Genomic DNA, 19,335 nt, shown 5'->3' with positions numbered 1-19,335 from the left:
ACTGTCAGACAGAAATAAAATTTGTGTATTTCCGAAAAATGAATCGACCTATTCAATCAATAATATTTTGCATTGAGCCAGCTCATGCCCTTGATGCATGCCATTTTGGGATGTGTGAACTTAAGTTCAAGTGCATTCTTTACTTTGAAGTTGCCTTTTCTCTGGCCAATTGATTTGAATAATAGAGGGGTGGTTTAATCTAGCAGCATGTCATGTCTATCTTTTCATGTAGACATAGGGTACGTTTGTAACTATGCCTGCTAGAGGAATGAGAAAGAGGCATTTTCCCACCATTGTCTCATGTGTTTGAGGTGCCAAAGGTTTCAAAGTTAATTTAGAAAATATTTTTTAAAAACACTGCCCCTAACATCTTATAATTGGAGTCATATTGTCTGTTTAGAGGTGAAAAATGTCCTGCAGGGGTAATGAGGAGGTTCAGAAGTTAAAGTGATCTCTTCAGTAATCAGTAGGCATGCTCAATGGATAGATGTGTGTGCGAGCCTGAATAATAATGCTTGTGTCTGTGCTTCCTACCTGTCCTTGGCTATAAGGACACTGAGAAAGTTGAATTTCCACCTTGAAAATGCTTTTGAATCTGCTGAGTCCCAGAACAGTCATTAATTGAAGTGTTTTATTCTCACTGGGAATAAAGCAAGATTTGTGATTTTTCATTACATTAGATGCAGTCATCATTGTTCAGTTTGGTGCAGAACGCTACATTATTTTTGAACATGTCTGTGAAGCTTTTACCTGCTATTTCTCACATCCTCGTCTGGCTAGTGGCATGTTTGATAACTTTCATCTCCTCTGCTTCTTTTCATGGCTTTCTCCTTTAACCTGGCTCCCAGGAATGCAATAAGGTACGGTATCTATTGACAATGTTGTTTTATGTGTGTGTGTGTGTGTGTGTGTGTTCCTGCTGGTGTTTTTTTTATCTGCGTCTGTTCCCCATTTGTTGTATCTGTAGCTCCTGGTAGACTCCTTTAATAAATACCTTGCATTTGCTGGCATTGAAACTGATGAAGTCGAAGAGGGAAACCAATTGGATTACCGCAACATCAACATAAAATGAATTATTTTAAAGACAGCCCTGATACAAAAAAAACTCTGTCTTCCACTTCCATACACAGTATCCTGTTTTTGATCTGAGCAGTGAACATGCTTGGTTGAGAATGGACTTCATCACATCACCGTGATGACAGCCAAATGATAAGCATCACTCTGGTGCAGCTTATGAGCCTGTAAACTGAGATAATGGCTACAATTTAGCCGATTGAGATGCATCACATCTCCGTCACTGTGCCTCTCTGCTGATGTGCTTGATAATGATATTGACTGTGTCTCGGCTCTGTGGATTATTATTATCCCCGGTGTGTGGGTGTGGTTCTGTCGGGTCTTGCCTCGACGTGGAGATGATCTACTGACGGTGCCTTTAATGTGCTAAGTGTTTGATTATGATGTCTTTGAAAGACATTTACCCGAGCATAACGCAGCTATTTAAAGATGCTTTTGTGCCGCATGTAAACACAGAAACCTCGACGGATCAGGAGGCAGCATACGTCACATCTCAGCATTTCATCGCCGCGTCCTGCTGTGTCCGAGCTGCAATGGTTGGCGAGGGAGAGGTTGAAAAGATCAGAGCTCAAGGTGTCGAGCAGTTCAGTCCTGCTGAGAAATGAGAGAGCAGAGAGAACAAACCTGCCACTCTCGGCCGCAGAAAAGCCGAGCTCCTATTTTTAGAGCTGTCCTTTGTGACAACCTGCTCTGCTTCAGCTGTGTGGAGATACAAAAACCTCAGTTGTGAATTGACATTGTATAGGAGCTGCAGCGGTGAAAGAAGAAACGCTTCATTGTACACTTTTTTCCCCCTAATTTTCTTGCCTCCTGCATTCCTTCATCTTTGTGGGTTTATTATTATTATTATTATTATTATTATTATTATTATTATTATTATTATTATTATTATTATTATTATTCAGAGAAGCATTTTAGGGCTTATGCTATTATTTCATTATTGATTAATCTGTCAGAATAATCAATCATTTTGGTCTATAAAATGCCATAAAATAGAATCACTTCCTGAAACCAGAGTTGATGCATTCAAATTGCTTGTTTTATTTGACATTAAGTCCAAAGCCAATAGATATTCAATTTACTCTGGTTTTGAGCAACTCAAATCAGTGAATCATTTCATGCATTTTTGCTTGAGAAGTGACTTAAACTACAAATCAATCAATATAATACGTTTAATTAATTTTCTCTCTCTCGACATATTGATTAATAATTTTAGCTCTAGAGATTTTACCTTATTTTGGAACAAGTAAATGTAGTGAAGATGACTTGGTTGATTGTCAAAAATGATCAGGATGATTGATGAAAAGGGCGGTCAAAACTATGTTATATAATCTTATTAATATGCATTTTTGTTTTCAGGTGTAGTGCGTCTTTCTTTTGTTGAATTGAGCGTATCTTTCCCAGCACAGACACCAAAAGCCAAATATGTGATCATAGTTATTAATAGCCAAATATCTGACTTTGACGGAAATGGAACAGATATTTTTGGGAGCGTTCACATTCGATATGAACACAGCTGATATTGTGCCTTGTGCAAATGAGGAAAGCGAGCTTCTCATTTACAGCTGGCTGTGGCTCGTTTCTCACCCGGTGTTATAGAAACACGCTTACTGACATTTGATTTGCTTTTCATGTCAGTTTTGACATTCAAAGACCTTTTTTAAAGTTGGGTATTTTCAAAAGGCTTGACAGATGACATTTCCTTTGATGGTAATGAGCCTGCATGGCGAGGGGGAAACAAAGTAAGCTGTTTTTGTTGTTTGTGTCACTTAAATATGATCAAAATCTTTGATCTGTTCGACGTTGAGGTGGTGTTAGACAATGCTAGATGCTGCAGGAGATACTTGAGATGTACATAATGGTTATTGTACTGCTTGTCTGGTAAAGTAAGGGGCTGAAATGTGGTTTGTATGAATAAAAAAATTCAATTTGTAGAACTATCTTGCTTCCTGTCGGGTGCAGCCCCCGAGATGTAGTGATGTTGAGAATGAGGAGAACATGAAAGTGATCATAGTGGTTTGGTGTTTTTAGTTCAGTTTGGAACAGTAGTCTGGCTTACAGACATAAAAAAGAGACTATTAAACATTAACGCAAGATTGTTGTATTTAAACCTCTGTAACACTCTAATATTGGCTGCGATGTGCCAACTTCTCACATAAAGTCACTTGATGAACAGTTAAACTGCAAAGGATTATTTCAATTAACACATCAGAAACCACACAGGTCATTACAGCTCATCCAGAGATGCATTTGTATTTTTTTTACACAATAATAGCAGTTTTACATCCTGACATAATGCCTCACCAAGGACATAATCATTCTCTGCTCTACACAACGACGGTTTGTGATGATCACCACAGTTAGATTTTAATGAAGACGTGTCTTTTACTTTTTGGTCTGGCCCGTTTCCCTCGTGGATGGTACGTATTTAAAGCTCATTGGTTGATGATGTATGAAAGACTTGTGATTGCTCCAGCCCTAAAAGTGTTGCAACTGCATTCATCCTGCTTCACTGAGGGAAACTGCCTCTTGTGTGATGGATTTCATCCTGTTTGGATTTTGAGAGGGAGTACATATCATACAATAACACCATGTTGTCTCCATTTGACCACTTACATTCAGAAACTATGAGCAATATTAAGTGCCTTTTAGAAGATCGAGCCAAAGCTTTCTTTTAGCCATGCAAGCGTCATGGCTTTGTGGACGACAGTGTTGGTCCAGAATGGAAGAATCTGCTGGATTGCTGTGAGATTTTGTCCTGAAATTTGTGAGTATGATGTTTGTAGTTTTGAGTGAAATAATATCTATAATAATATCTATTGCCATGGTTGATCGCCATGAAATGTGCAACAGATAATCACGCCCCCTTCATGAAGAATCCTTATTACTTTGGTGATTCATTTTGCATCTAGGGTTCACCACCGCATCAAAATGTTACTTTCCCAAATAGTTGTTTTCTGACCAGATACCTTCAAAATGAATGACATTCCCATCAGATTCAGGTGCAAACTCTGTTTAGTGTTATCACTCTTACTAACTATAAAAACTATAAAGGTGAACCGTACATGGTAAAAATGATACGTGCTAAACATCACTGCACAATCATCGTCATTGCAAATGTTAACGGTTAGCTCAGATTTCTTTCCCCTCTGTTGTGATATGAAAAGGTGAGAAACATAAAGGTTAAACTCGCTCCCTGTAGCCGACACACTCCTTCATGCCCCCACAGTCATTGCACAGTTAAAGACTTCCAGTTCATAACCTTCCACGGTGAGTGTATAACCTGATCCGGAAACCTCTAGTTTCTGATCAACTCCTCACTCACTTTCCAACAATCCCACTTTGTCACTTATTCTCCAAGAGCTTCTCTTTTCACTCACTTGTGTTTGATGAATGCACTTTGAAGCAGGCGCAGGGCCACGACAGATGTTTCGCCCCCGTGAACTTACAAGTGTCATTTTTTAAACACGCCTGGCTGCCCGTTTCTGCCAAATTATTTTTGGAGCAGTGTGCAGGTGACATCGGCTTGATAAATGAAATAATCCCTTGGGCTGCCGCGGCTATGAAAATGTAGTCTCTTTATTAGATCATCTCTCTCGTTCTAACAATGCTATTTAGAGCCGTCGTAATGGGACCGACTTCAAGGATTAATGCACCGAGCTGGCAGGCAGGAGCGCTGTGTTTCCTCTACGTGAGGCCCTCTGTTGGCTTGCAAACAAATTCCGTGAACAAGCATGGACAGTGATCAATAAATCAGAGTATGTTGAGTTTGATCCTATAATAGGCAGTGTGTGTCGATGCAAAGTCATGTGTTCTGTTCTTTTTGAGCAAGTTACTGGAAACTACCTGCTCACCCAAGTGGGAGGTAGGAGGTTTCTTTGTCTGGCGGTGATACATAATTTCGTTTTTTTATTATACTTTATTTTAATTGTTTTCACTTGCAACAAGACAGTGACTGGTTGTTTCAACGGGTTGTCAGATGTTAAAAGTTCCACCACAGAATTGGCAGTGGTAAAATATTAAGGTTGGAAGGCCCTGCGACACTCAACACATATTTTGGCTTATTGTCAAAAACAAATTCCCATGAAAAAAATGAATAGATCCTACCAACAAGATTTGTGTACGTTTCTAATCTTCTTTATCTTTTTCCTCTGTGTCCATTAGAACAGATAATTTAGCTGCAACCATTGCAGTGGGTCTCCTTTATTATCCTGAACTTAGTCACTGTTGGTTTTTTTTTACATCGTCCTGCTACTATAAATACTCTAAATACTGTGCCAGTGCACACCAAGTATATATTAATCTGCAGGTGAAAATAGTCCCTAACAATGGCGCTATTTACTCTTGGGAGACATTTGCTAAAAATGTTTGCTCAGTTTTTAAAGACCATCTTCAGGGGCACAACCTGTAATACAGGTACTCTGCAGGTGCTCAGAAATAGACTATGTTGGATTTGGCCTTTCCACGGGATTCATCAACTGTATCAAAAAACAAAACAAAAAACAAAAAAAAAACAAAAGAGAACAACAACAATTCTAAAAGTGTCCCAGAGTTAAATTTAACACTTTCTACTCATATCATCTCTGTCTCCTGTCAACACTGTGTGATTTGTGTGAGTGATTTGAACAATTCACTCAACTTTCTCACTCAGGTGAGAAATGAATTCCATTTGGGAGTATGTGTCTGACTATAAATGTAATCAAGTTAACGATAGAAGAATTTTTCTCATCCTTTATCATGCTGCCGTATTGTTTTTATCTCCGCTGTGTCATCACTGTAATGCAGAAACATCTCATCTTACTCTGCTGGTTGTGTGCTCTGTATGTCATATCAATTCAAATCATCAGCAATTAATTGCAAAGAGTTGAATTAAGGAATTAAAAGAGGTAGATGGCAGGTTTTGCCATATGCGATGAGGGTTTCTTTTCATCACGCTTGAAACACTTGCCTGTGCGTCTGTGTGTGTCTCACGTGTTGGTGCACAAGTGTGTCATCCAGCAGCGTAATGAGGTTTTTATGACTCTAATGCTACGCATCAGCAGGCCAAACACTATCACATGGCCAATCCTACAAATGCACTGAACAGCTGCAGCCGCGCCGGGTTCACCGACTGTTTACAAATGGTAGATGAGGCACCGCCCACCTCTTCCGCCTCATGTATTAAGCACACGCTTCTATTGAGCACAAGTGCATTAATGTTATTCTCAAGTGGCGGTTTTCACGTCACTGTCACAACCCTCTAAGATCGATGCTCCACTGCCTCTCCCCCTTTTACATGTAGCTTGTGATTAGTCAGTAAAAAAATGATTAATTGGCTTGTTTGTTCCTCGAAAGCTTTAAACGAAGGGGGTTGTGCAGGAAGGTTCTGATATTCCCCAGACGTGACCCCGTTGCCGTGGTGATGTAATGATGCCACGTCCTCTTCCCCCCTGGCGATTGTTGGCGATGTTAATGACCTGGCTGCACAGCAAAGCACCTGAGCTTTTTTGTTGTTGTGATACATTACATCATGGCTCGGGGCAGGAGAGGTGATGTCATACCGGGTCTTCAGCTTCCCTCCCCCCGACCTCCTCCCACACAGCTCCCCGCTACTCTGACTGGAGCAGCTCCAAAACCAGCAAGCACTATGCTGCTTTCTAGGCATCGTCTGTCTTATACACATAACAAAAAAGCTCCAGCCTTCATGGTCTACATACAACAAATGTGTCAAATGCTTTATTGGTTATTGGATAAGCTCTTATTTGTGAGTTTGTACAGTTTTTTTGTTTATTTTTTACATATTTGGCGTTGTTTTTTTGTGTATGATATTGTAGAGCTTCAACTTAATATTATTTTCATTATCGGTAGATTTTTGAGTGATTGTTGAATCTGTTTAATGGCAAATATATATGTAAAATATATATATAAAACAGTGATGTCATCAATAATACAATAAAACAAAATAAAAATAGAGGAAAAAAACAGCTGAGATCAGTGAATAAATGAATAAACAATCAATCATTAAAGTAGTAGTACTAGTAGTTTCATTGCTAAAATTATGCTTTTGTTGCTCATATTTCTTAATATGTGGCTTCATACTGTATTTTATACTGGAAGGAATTCACTTATTCGGTCTTTTATTTTTCAAAAACATCAAAATGACAAGAAAATGACAATAATGGAACAGGATGGCAAGAAATGATTGGCATTTCAGTAAAATGGCATGACAACAAAATGACAACAACTTTTTGAGGTGCTGTCCAGTTTGAATGAAGACGGGTATGTTTGTGTGTCTTGGTTGTGAACTGAATAGCTGAATACTTTGCGATGTGGTTATGAACTGCAGCAGCTCGGCTGTTGGTTGTCTTGTCTGGCATTTATACCCCTCCATTGTTCCTTGTGACGTCTTTTTGTCATTTATAGTGCCGTCCTCAAAGCTCAGTCTGTCGGGAGGACTTCATATGCATGGCCTTCCATGGAGCCAATATCCAGAGTCCCTAGAGGCTTGGCCTGCCACCTGATCACACACACATAGGTTAATACACACACATAATGTTTCCCTCTTGCTCGCAGAAAGCAGCGAGGTGTGTTGTTTGGTTGTTGGTGACGCTGCTGCTTATTGTTCTACAGCTGAGTGAAGGTGAAGTGGAAGTCTATTGCCACTTCTACTGTCTCTTCTCTTGTTCACACACACACACACACACACACACACACACACACACACGCGTCTACAACTCCCTCCTCCATTTCGCCTTGTCTCGCTGCTTCTGTCGCCACAGCAACTGAAAGCCCCGGAGGGTGTGTGTAGGGGGCTGGGTGGGTGCAGGGGGCTCGTATTCACCCAGTTGCCATGACTATTCCAGCTGAGTGACAGCGACAGAGTGACATCATCACTGCCAGTCTCTGTGTTCATTTTGAATATCTTTCCCCCCTCCTCTATCTTCTTGCTGTTTTCCTGCTTCTAAGAAACGATGATACTCTTGTCCCCTCTGTCTGTGTGTCTACTTCTTTTACTCACTCTCGCTCTCTCAAGAGGAAGTGCTGCTGTCTCCCTTTCTGTCTCCCCGCCCAGGAAATGGCTTTCCTTCACTCCGTTACTATGCCAACCGGCTCCAGCCGCGGTCTTGTGCCGAAGTGAGCGTGATAATGGCATTACCTGCACTGTGCTCCTCTCTCCATCACCCTCATCTTGCTATCATTCATCCATCTACCTTTCTTGAATGTATTTTCATCAACCGTGCATCCACTCTCCTCCTGACATTTGGCTCTTTGTGTCATCTCGTTTCATCTCTCCTCCTCACTTTCATTTTCTCATCCGCCCTTCTCCTCTTTCCAGCCATCTACGCTGGGGAGTGTGTTGTAAGCCCTCAAGGGGGGCACAGCCATAGTGGCTGCTCTTACAGCATCACTGTCTGGCAGGGAGGAGGTCCTTGCTACCCCCCCTTCCACCCCTCTCACACCCCTCCCCCTCCAGCACCACCACCCCCTCCCCTCCTCCACCCCTGACACACATACACACATCGCCCTGCTCCCGTTCCAAACAAACCGCTGGGTTGAACGTACAGTACCTCGGTGGAGGCTGCAGGCGTCTCGGTCTTCAAATAATGTAATGGTGCATAAAGTCGTTTGTGTGCGCGCGTGCCTGCCTGTGTGTAGCTCTGCTTTCGGGAGAGGGAGGGGTGAAAGAGCGACAGCGACGTAAGGCGGAGGGAGCAAACGTGAGTGAAAGTGTTGTCAGCCATTTTTCTGATCTTTTTTTTTTTTTAAGCTTTATTATCGCCGCGCGAGATGTGATTGTCAAGTGCGCGGGGAGAAAAGGCTCGCGCGTCTTCGCTTGCATAAAAGGATATTTTTTCCCTCCCTCTCTTCTTCTTCCTCCTCCTCCTCCTCCTCCTCATCTGTGGTTTTAAGATATTTCTGTGGCAAGCAGCGGGGAGGCTGGAATAAACGCAGAAGCTGGTGTTGGTTTGAAGAGTCTAATCAGGCCAAGGAACAGCGGATACTCCCAAAAACTGTCAAGCCGCCGCCTCCTTCCAGAGAGACGGTGCAGCCGAGGGAGGGGAGAGGGCAGGCGGCTTGGAGGAAGATGAGGGTCTTTGCTGTAGCATAGAAGCAGTCTCCGGGATGTTAGATTTTCGCCCGGTGCACATTTTTTCATTATGAAACCATTAGCAGCATCAGACAGCAATGGAGTCCCGAGCCAGCACGATAAAACCCCGGTAAGTAGCCTATCGACGTGCGACGTTGCAACGTCTTCTCTCCATCTTTCTTTCTTTTTTTCTCTCTCTCCCCCTCATTTATGACCCACTAGATATGATTACCGGACGTATAATGGATGTGCATCGGATTTCTATCGAGCCTCCGCGAGATGAATGAAGGCAGGGCAGGCCAAGGACGCGACAGGAACCCGAGCGGGCTCACCAGAAGCTGATTATTTCCCTATCGAGGCTCGGATGTGTGTCAGTGTGTTGTACTAGAAACGGCCGCCATGTGCTCGCTGTCACTCAGCGCGCAGACACACGCACACTGAATGTTAAGCACTATATTGATTATTTTATTCTCATCTTATTCTCGTAAAATGATGACTTGTAAACCTCAGCTGTGGCTAATAATCAGCCAAAGACTCACAGTCGGCTACTTGCGTGTGCAGATATAATAGTGGGGTTTTTTTTGCGCACACATGCAGCTGTGAACGCGTTTATGTGTGTGTTTAACGACCAGCGTCTCTGCCCTCATTATGTTTTACGACGCACTGAGATGACAATATTTGAATGCAGGTCCCTGACGTGCCTATGAAATTAATCACGCCAGGTGTGTTTTGCATTGGGGAGAAGAAGCGAAAAAAAAAATCCATACAAGCAATAAAGCAAGGCGGTTTGATGGGAGGTGTGCAGAGGTGAAGCTAAATTCAGTAACACCACCTCTTAACCGCTGTAGGAGCTCTTAAAGCCCCGGTTACGTTATCGTAGGCCTACGTGATGCAAAAAAAAGGAGTTAGTTTCAAGCAGAACGTGACTAGAAGATTAGAGGAGATTCTATGAAGTAGGAAGTTTGAGCTGAACTCGTCTGAGCCACCGGGTCATGCAGCGCTGCAGCTGGCGGCGCTGTCCGTGGTGCTGGAAGCAGCCGGCAGCTCCAGCAGACGCTCGGAGGCCTCAGCTGATCTGCACTTGAACGGTAAACGGATTGATCGGCTGTCAGCGCCGCTGGTATCACTCACACGTCGGGACCACACACACACACACACACACACACGCACACACACACACACACACACACACACACACACACACACACACACACACACAGTGTGACAGGGCTGTAAATCACTCTGATGGACTGTTCTTGGATCGCAGAGCACAAGACGGCGAACGAAAAATCAACTTAATATTCCTTCTAATAGTCATGGATGTGTCATTGTTGATGATCTATCTCATCCACCTTCCTCACAGTTTGTGCACCAGGGAGGCCTTGAAAGACACCAAGAGTCTATTTTGCTATTTGCGTATCAGATTAATTCCTAAAACATCTTTAACGATATAATTGCATATTAGAACATGCAATGTATTTTATAGCATCCATTATGTGTTTTATGTGCCATACGTAGCCAAAGGCTGCTCAGTGGATAGTAACGATTCCTCTTAACAACTCTGTGGTATTATGAGCTTCTAGAGACGACATACAGTGTGGTGCTCAGTTGTATACATACTGAATATAACTTGATATCAACAGTAGTAGCATTTCAATGTACGACTGTAAAAATCTATAGTCTTCCTGGTGCTGTGTTATCTGAGCAACACCCTCGTTGAAATAGACCTTTTTACATCGATGGGGCTGGTTTTCCAGGAATCTAGCATACATGAGTAGTAGCCACTCCACACGCTTTAAAACAACGTATTGTTGGGTTCCTTCTTTAAACAAGGAATGGCAAAACAGCACATGTTCTGTCAAGTCATTCTAATTGAACAATTATTATTGGCAAGATAAAACAGTTTCTACGGCCAAAACACGATAAAAGCCTGACACATGTGCACTTCAAGTTAGGCAAACAAGCAGACACGCCAGCAAGTGCCAATTAAACCAGAGAATCATGATTGCTATAATCTTAGCTTTGGCTGTTTTTCAGCTTGAGTTGGTACACATGTACAGGGTAGAAAGCAGTGAAACATGTCTTGTTCTTTCTGGAGGAACATCTCTAGATTGATACATTTACAACTCCTGTCTCCCTTATCTTTATCTTCTCTCCCTGTCCCTTCATTTGACTTTTGTTTTCTTATGTTTTTAGCATACAAATGAAGGCTTGTGTAAATATCCATTTAGCCCAGCAGGAAACCCACCACGGCTCGAGTCAATAACAGCCACCAGATCGTATTACAGTAATGACATCACCATAGCAGGTTCATGACCATTGGCTGCTTTATGTGTAATTACCCGATTGCTTATCTTTCCCCTGGAGACCCGTGATTTCCATTCTTATAGCTGCATTTCATCTTTACTGCAACAAGGCACACATTGACTTACATCATCATGGTGTAATTCATGTTGATTTATTAGGTTTTTATGGCTGTTCATGACTTAATCTTTTGGCGATTGCTCGGCCATGGATGCTGTCTCCTTATCTTTGAACATTTAGTTGAAATAATGTCTAGGTACTAAAGATATACAGGTCCAAATGTTGTAGCCTTGCTGGGCTTGGATAATAAATCAGATAGAAATTCTAACAGGAGACAAGACCCAGATTCTCTTCTCTATACCACTAATATAACATGCTTTTCTTTATTTGCTTGACATTCTGTCACCCATAATCCTTATAATAGTGAACAACTGGCAGTCATATGGAAACTGTGTAAACACCCGACAACTTTCATTAGGAGACGTTTACTTTTATTTACAATAATTGACACATGGAGTGACTGGACTGTATTCCTCATTGTATGTAGTCATCACCCCTTATCTGACTGGTCTGACTAGTGGCTTGTGTGGTGCTGACTGGTGGAGCTATAACTCGGCAGGAGAAAGCCCAGAGAGCATATCAGGCCCATTTAATCAGACACCCCACCGAAAGGGTTTTAATCTCTTGATCCGCGAGGCTCAGGAAAGGGAGAAGCTGCCACCATGGTCAGGGGAAGCTCTGGGATGTGCCTGCTGTCTCCGAGCCTTCCAACATTGGCGGCTCTCCATTTTTTAACAAGTAGACAAAGTTAAAACCACATTTGAAACGTTGAAAGGAGCAGCGCCGCTTCAGGCCCTTTTAACTGCTTGAATTCAGAAAGAAAAATCACTTTGTTGTTGTGCTTTTCTCTATAATTTAAACCTATTAAACCAACAATTTAAGTTTTGCTCCCTTCAGAGGGAATACGAGGGTGTTTTTGAGACCCCTTAATGCTTTGTAAACCATGCTGGGTTGCATTTCTGAGCTTGGCCACCCACAATATTGGGCATCTAGTGTAGTGGCACAGATTCACCCCCAGCTCATAAAGGCGATAAATAGATTGAGAGCGAGCCAGCGCTTCCACCCAGGGCTTCCACCCAGCAATCTAGGTCATTAGGTCTACAGTGTAATTTAAGGAGCGCCACATCTGCTCACATGTAGGCAGAGCAGAGTGTTGTGGCTCGAGCATTAGAGTGATGCTTAATCCTCCTGTGACAGCTGATTGTACGTATCTTCGGCTCGCGGTCCTGCAGAGCTCACTTCATTTGTTTGCGAGCGAGCCACTGGTTTCGGAGCAAAGGAGTGCAGAGGCTGATACAAGGTAGGGGAATGATCAGGATTCCATGCCGCGGTTGATTGCGTGAGAATGTCACTAATATATTGACACAATAGTGTGCTTGTACAGAATCTGCAGATTGATTGGAGTTAACGGCACACTGTACTTGTATTGTCGTATCGTCATGCCAGTGATTGGAAAAGCATAATGAGTATGAATGATTAGTGTTGTGTTGGCATCCATCTTGGCCCAGTGTCTTGCATGCCATTGGGCTGAAGGGGTCAATGCACCACATCCTTATAGACTGAATAGACGCTGGCTTATTGGCCGACAGACAGATGACCTAAATGAGTGGAGAGAAAGGATTAAGTGTTTATTATCCTCTCCCTTTATCCCTTTTTCCTGCCGTCCCTTTATCTCTCCCCCTTTCCAGGGGGCGGGGCGTTCAGTTAATGGGCGTTTGTTAGGAGGAGGTGGGGCTTTCTGGCTGGTTGTGGAAACCAGTGGGGTTATTATTATTGACATAAACCACTCCAGTGGCTGGTTTGAAGGCCATATCGACAAACTGCACATGACCGGTGTTGTACTCTCAATAATGACAATATTGAATGAATTTACCCTCGGTGCACTTCCATTCTTAGACTGTGCAACCAAACTGTTTAGAATATGTTAATCATTTAGGCATTTAATTGAAATTGAGGGTTGCTTCAATTCCTATTGGGCTGTATTGTTTTTATCTCCATAATCATAAGTCTTTTATTTTTCTTCGTTTGACCCAGTGTAGTGGCATCACAGCCCGGTATTATTCTACATTCTTAAAGGATAAAGCTGGGGATAAGTGAAGTTTGAAGTTCAAATAAAGTTGAAGCCTCAAAGCCACAACACGCTTTTGAGAGATAATACATAGAAATGGTCATAGTTCACCCCAACATAACTCCACTTCTGAGCTCTGCATTACATGAGAGTGATAAACTGCACCATAATCCATTTTGTTCCCGAAAAGTCATCGGGAGGAAATGTGATGAGGCTTTGTCACTGCAGTTACAAACAGACAAAGAGATCTATCACGCGACACAATAATGCCCAGCCAGTAATAATAACAACGTGGCCGTCAGCTGGAGGCGTTCAGAGTGAAGTCGACCAGATGAGGGGATGGGAAATATTAGCCTGAGGGGGGTTAGTGAATGACTGGGCCCTCCGGTCGACCATTTTGGTTAGTGCAGCCAGCCAGATAATTAAACGTGATGGCAATCTTTGACACAGTGTAGTCGCATCACACCTCAGCGCCACAGGAGCTGCTCTGTCTGGCTCTCAGTCTCGTCTCACTGACATATAAAGGCGCTTTGTGAATGGATATGCTTTATTTTCTAATTTCACCCTAGCAAGCCACTCAGAAAGGCCTAGTCGCTACCTCCAAGCGCTTCCGTTTTATCGTGTCTCTTTCGCAATGGTTGGATCATGAATATTGATAAGTCCAAACTAGTTTTCCAATATTCCACAGTAATAATTCTGCCAGCAAAACAACACTTTCCCTCCCATTTCCAAAACTCCTTCATTTACCGGAGAGTGCTTCCGATGCGGTGACGTTTTCTCGGAGTACGTCCAAGAGCAAACGACGGCTCCATCCCATTTACTTGCAAATGAACCTCCCAAGATGCATATCTGTCCAATCTGTTCTGTTTGTCAACTGAATGAGACTTCATAGCTTTTGCTGCTGTTGAGGCAGATTTCCAAAAACTATCTGAGACCGTGTCGTTATTTACAGCCTGAAGTCCATGTGGAGTCAGATGACACCCAGGCTGTTCTTCAGAGACCATTTTACCTTCTACAGCTCCGATGAGAAGAGCTGAAAGCCTGGCTAGTGCCTGTGCAATCTGTTCAATGTCACACCTACGTCAGGATTTATAGCAGCAAAGTGGTTTTCTTTTTCTTTGATTTTCCATCATAGTCTGGCCTTTATTTACAAGCACGTATCAAAGCTGGGTCAAACATTTTTACTGTCGAAGACGCATTTAAAATGCATAAATAAAATTCCAAATCTTGTTTACTATCCTCAGCTGAAATCATACAGCATCTAAAAAGACTGTTAAACTTTGTACCTACTGGATGTTTAGATTGAACTCCGATAACATGTAATGAATTAAGCAACCTAGTTAAATCAGTCATATTTGAATTTTAGTTGTAACACTTTAATATTGATGATCTTCCACAGCCAGAAGTGGAAGTTAAAGTGGCTCAGAGCGGTTTCCCTGCTGAGTATCAAATATATATTGGTAAATAAAACATATGGCCATCAAATATTTACGTTATAGAATCCATGAACCAGTTCATGCAGTTTCATTAAATTCATAATTCACCCCTGTGGCTTTCTAGCCAGATATAATGTGACTATGATTTAATTTGAAATCACTATATAATGTGCACATCTAAAATAATATATAGTATGTAATGTCAAATATTATGTAAACCTTAATATTTACAGATTGAAAGGTTCTGATTCATCATTCATTATATCATTTTTTAACTGTAGATAGCTGTTTGAAATTGTTGATGTATTTAGATGATAGAATAATCGCTGATCGCTTTTTCAGTTAATTGGTAAATGTTTTGTCTATAAAATGTCCTAAAATAGTGTAAAAAAGTCCTCATAGGCCTTGTTTTATAACGTCTAATCCCCCAAGTATTCAATTTATAATCACAGGAAAGTTAAAAGCCCTAAATAAAACAAAGTCTGTTTGTTTTTTTTGCTGGAAAAGTATTTGTTTTGAGCTCTAATACCATATAATAACAGTACAGCATGTTGTTAATATCCACCCCAAACACTGTTGCAGTATTAACTGCTGTACTTGTTTTTGTTTTAATCATCTGTGTGTTAAACCGTCAGCTGGGTGTTCCTGCTGTATTTTACATTTCGGGGTCATCTAAAGTGGGTTGGCTCATTTGCAATGCATTTTCAACGCGGCTTTCTGTTAGTTTATATGGTGTAAATTACTCAGAGGGATTCCCCCATTACTGTCTGGTGTTCATTAGGTTATGCGAGTTGCATGAGTTAATTAGGGTATTCCCTTTATGTATGAAGAACTTCTTCTTGGTTTACTCTGCTCATCAAAAAAAAAAAGGAAGTTCCAGCGCAGCTAACGTCTAACCGCTAATTATCAAGAGCTGCATAAGTGTTGCAGCCCTTTTTAATATGTCGGTTGAACAGTTAGTTTGTCACTTAGACAATGAGACAGAGATTCCTGAGACCCGGTAGACTTGAGAAATGGACAGCAGGTTTAGTTAGTATGCTCTTAAACTGACACAAAGAGGGACGGTGAAGGCAAGACGACTATGTTGTTTGTTGAACTTGATACTGCCTTTTTACTTTGCCTTGATAATACATGTGTAGAATTGAACGTTTGCAGTGGGGCCAATTAATTACTTTTTGTCTTAATGTTGGATAATAACAGCTGTGAGATAAAAACATGAATAGAAGAGTGATTTAGGCGACTTTCCAATTAAAATTAAAAGGGCAATATGTTTTGTAGTCATTTAAAATGTGTTTTCTTACAACTTTTCAGTTCATCAAAATGACTCTGTGTCCACTGTAAACTCATAAAATATCAACCAAATAAATATCCCTGTGGATCTTCAATCTATCTGAAGCCGCTAAGCGTGCTGCCACTTGACTCGAAGCCAGGAGAAGAGCGTTAGCGTGAGTGACCAGTGGTGGCGCATACTGACCATCTGTGTGTATGTTGTGTGTGTGTTTGTGTGTATGTGTGTGTGTGTATGTGCAGCTCCCCGCAGACTTCAGCAGACTTCACCTGGCCGACAGCTTGCACCCACAGGTGACCCACGTCTCCTCCAGCCACTCAGGATGTAGTATCACCAGCGACTCTGGAAGCAGCAGCCTGTCAGACATTTATCAGGTAAGGACGCCACCCATTGGCGCTGGACCCCCAGCTCGGACCCCCCCCCTGGAAGTTCAGTAGGTGTGATAGACAGAGCCATGAAGTCATCACACTAGGGTTGACTCATTTTCTTTGCTTTGGTTGAAAAGGTCGAAGCCACTCTCATGTCTGTACAGTAAATATGAAGCGAATATCAGAAGATTAGCTTAGATGGAACTTCTCATTTTTACGTTTTTTTTTTTTTTTGGTATGGATTCATTATTATTTTTTTTAATTTTAGAATTAGATTTGTTACCTTTTTTGATTGAGCAATTTCCAGTCTTTGTGTTAACTTTATATTTACTTTTCACAGACATGACAGTGGAATCAATCTGCTCATCTAAATTGCAGAAACAAAGCCAAACTTTCTTTGAGGATGGGATGTGTTTTTGTTAGCTTACTTTTTAGTGTACAGTATAAAATACACTGTCAGCTAATGGTTATATCCCAGGCTGTGTGGATAAATTAAGTAAGTAGGTTGATCTAAAACCTAGACTCTCCTCGGTGAAATGACAAGCATACTTCTGGGACCGCAGGTTAGTCTCATTAAGCAGGACAAGAATATTTGGGGAAGAATCTAAAGACTTGGCAGACTATGAGACACTAATAGGACACCGTCCCAGCTCAATGGGAGACGGACAGACAGGCGGGTGACTGCGAGCAGGTGGGCCAGCCTACATCCAGACTCCAGCGCTGCCTCTCATCGCCTCAAAGCAGAAGTACAGAACTCCCAGGGAGCTGTGACGCGCAATCTCATGTGTTAAGGAGCTTTATGAGCTGTTTTTATGCTGCAATGTTACAGAGAGCAACAGTAGACGTGCATATGTGTGAATAAGGTACTAAGTAAGGAATGCTGACGAAAGAGAAGAAAGAAAATTCAAATCCTTCCCAGCAACCTTACCCCCCGGCGGTAAATACAACACGATTCAGCTCAACACACACACACGCATACACATACACATACACACACACACATCTCGTGACTGTGGACGTGCCCCAAAACCCTGCAACTAATCCTCTTAACGCAGAGCACCCACCCTATTGGCCCCTAATAATGTCACCTGCTGTGAGCCGATTGGTTTGTAAGTGTGCTTGTGACTCAGAATGGTTGTTCTGTTTGGACCTCTTCTTGGCTTGCGTTTGTGTGCGCAGGTTGTTTGAATGCAGCTTCATATTGCGTGCTCGCCCCTGCAGGGGCGTGTTACGGTGAAGACGTGTACCGCGTGTTTGTTTGGCCAAGCTGTGGCTGGCTGGAGCAGGTTGAACAGGCTCTCCTGTCTCCAGTCTGTGATCCTGCTTTTACAGCCATCTGCTGGCTCTGTCCCTTCATAGCTCTCTCTCTCTCTCTCTCTCTCTCTCTCTCTCTCTCTCTCTCTCTCTCTCTCTCTCTGTGTCTGTCTGTGAAACACACTGTCCTCTGTCTTCTCCTTCAGGCTCGACACCCTCCTTTGCTGAAACTCTTAACAGCTCTTAATCTACCTGCAGCCGCTCCGTCTCAGGGTGCTATATATATATATATATATATATATATATATATACTGCTACAACTCCTAAAGTTGCTATGTCTTTATCCTTCTCTCTCTCTTGTCACATGTGATCAGCCTTCTCTGCCCGGCTCACTGGTGATTTACTTAGATGCTCGCTTGTGCTACATCTCTTTAACCTATAGGAGGATTAGTATGCGAGCTCTTTGGTCTGCACTCTTTTCTCCACAGCCCCCATGTAACTACTGTCTTAAACTGAAATAAGTTGTCACATGATAGAAAAGGATGCACCAAAAGTCACTGGTGTGGTGCCACAATATCACATTGGAGGAATTGCTGTTTTTCATCTTGTATCTTAGCGACCTGAATATTTTGTGGTTTTGGACCGGTAGTTAAACCAAACAAGCAACTTAAAGATGTACATTTTGGCTCAGTTCATCAATATTTGCTATAACTAACTTGCCTGAAAACTAGTTATTCTTTGTCTTTGGATTGTAAAAAGTATACATTTCAAAGAAGTTTAGTTTTCAACATATTCTAGAGATATATCATTTTATTTTTCATTCTCCTCTCCTGTGAATAATCTCCTAGCCCCGAGATTTATGATAAGACTGCTTGGGGTTGCTACTTATAGCAGTTGTTAAACTCAGGAGATAGATTGTCTTTGGCTTTTTTGTGTGTTTTTTTTTAGCCTTCAGCTCACAAGCATCCCTCCCTGACTTTTAGACCACTCACACCTGGAAACGGATTAAAACTCATCTTGCTGTCCTGGGGTACCCGGCATGACTCCCCACACTGCTTTATGCAGCAGCCCTTTGTTGGCCCCCTACAGGTTTCAGTATTAATAATGTGGCTGGTGGATGGTGAGCGATGTTTGTGGTCTCACTGGGGGTCTTTTCTGAGTAAACGGATCAGGGGAGGTCTGGTTGTTTACACTTGAGACCACAGGGAGCCGTTGATACAAAGAAATATGCTGATGGATTTAAACATAAGAGTTGCTGAGCAGACGGGGGATGCAGATTGTCGATGGGAAGCATTGAATAGTTTAACCACTGCTGCCGCATCACTCTCACGTCACCGGCAACATGGCGGACTGTTTTGCGTCTGAATAAATCATGAAATTGCTCCTTCAGAAGAACTTTGAAAGCATTGATCCAA

General features: G+C 42.1%; 1 protein-coding gene across 4 annotated transcripts in view; it reads left to right on the top strand.

Moving 5' to 3' along the window:
- rapgef2b (Rap guanine nucleotide exchange factor 2b) overlaps window positions 1–19,335 on the top strand; it is a 102,333-nt gene that overhangs the window by 59,257 nt on the left and 23,741 nt on the right. For all 4 annotated transcript variants that reach the window (XM_084009728.1, XM_084009727.1, XM_084009726.1 and 1 more), the window contains exon 7: window positions 16,541–16,672. In XM_084009728.1, the coding sequence (XP_083865854.1) occupies window positions 16,541–16,672 (132 nt within the window). The remainder of the gene's footprint in view (window positions 1–16,540; window positions 16,673–19,335) is intronic.

The sequence above is a fragment of the Eutrigla gurnardus genome (genome assembly GCF_963514095.1).
Source record: "Eutrigla gurnardus genome assembly, chromosome: 5".
Lineage (NCBI taxonomy): Eukaryota > Metazoa > Chordata > Actinopteri > Perciformes > Triglidae > Eutrigla > Eutrigla gurnardus.
This window is presented reverse-complemented; position numbering and strand designations above follow the sequence as displayed.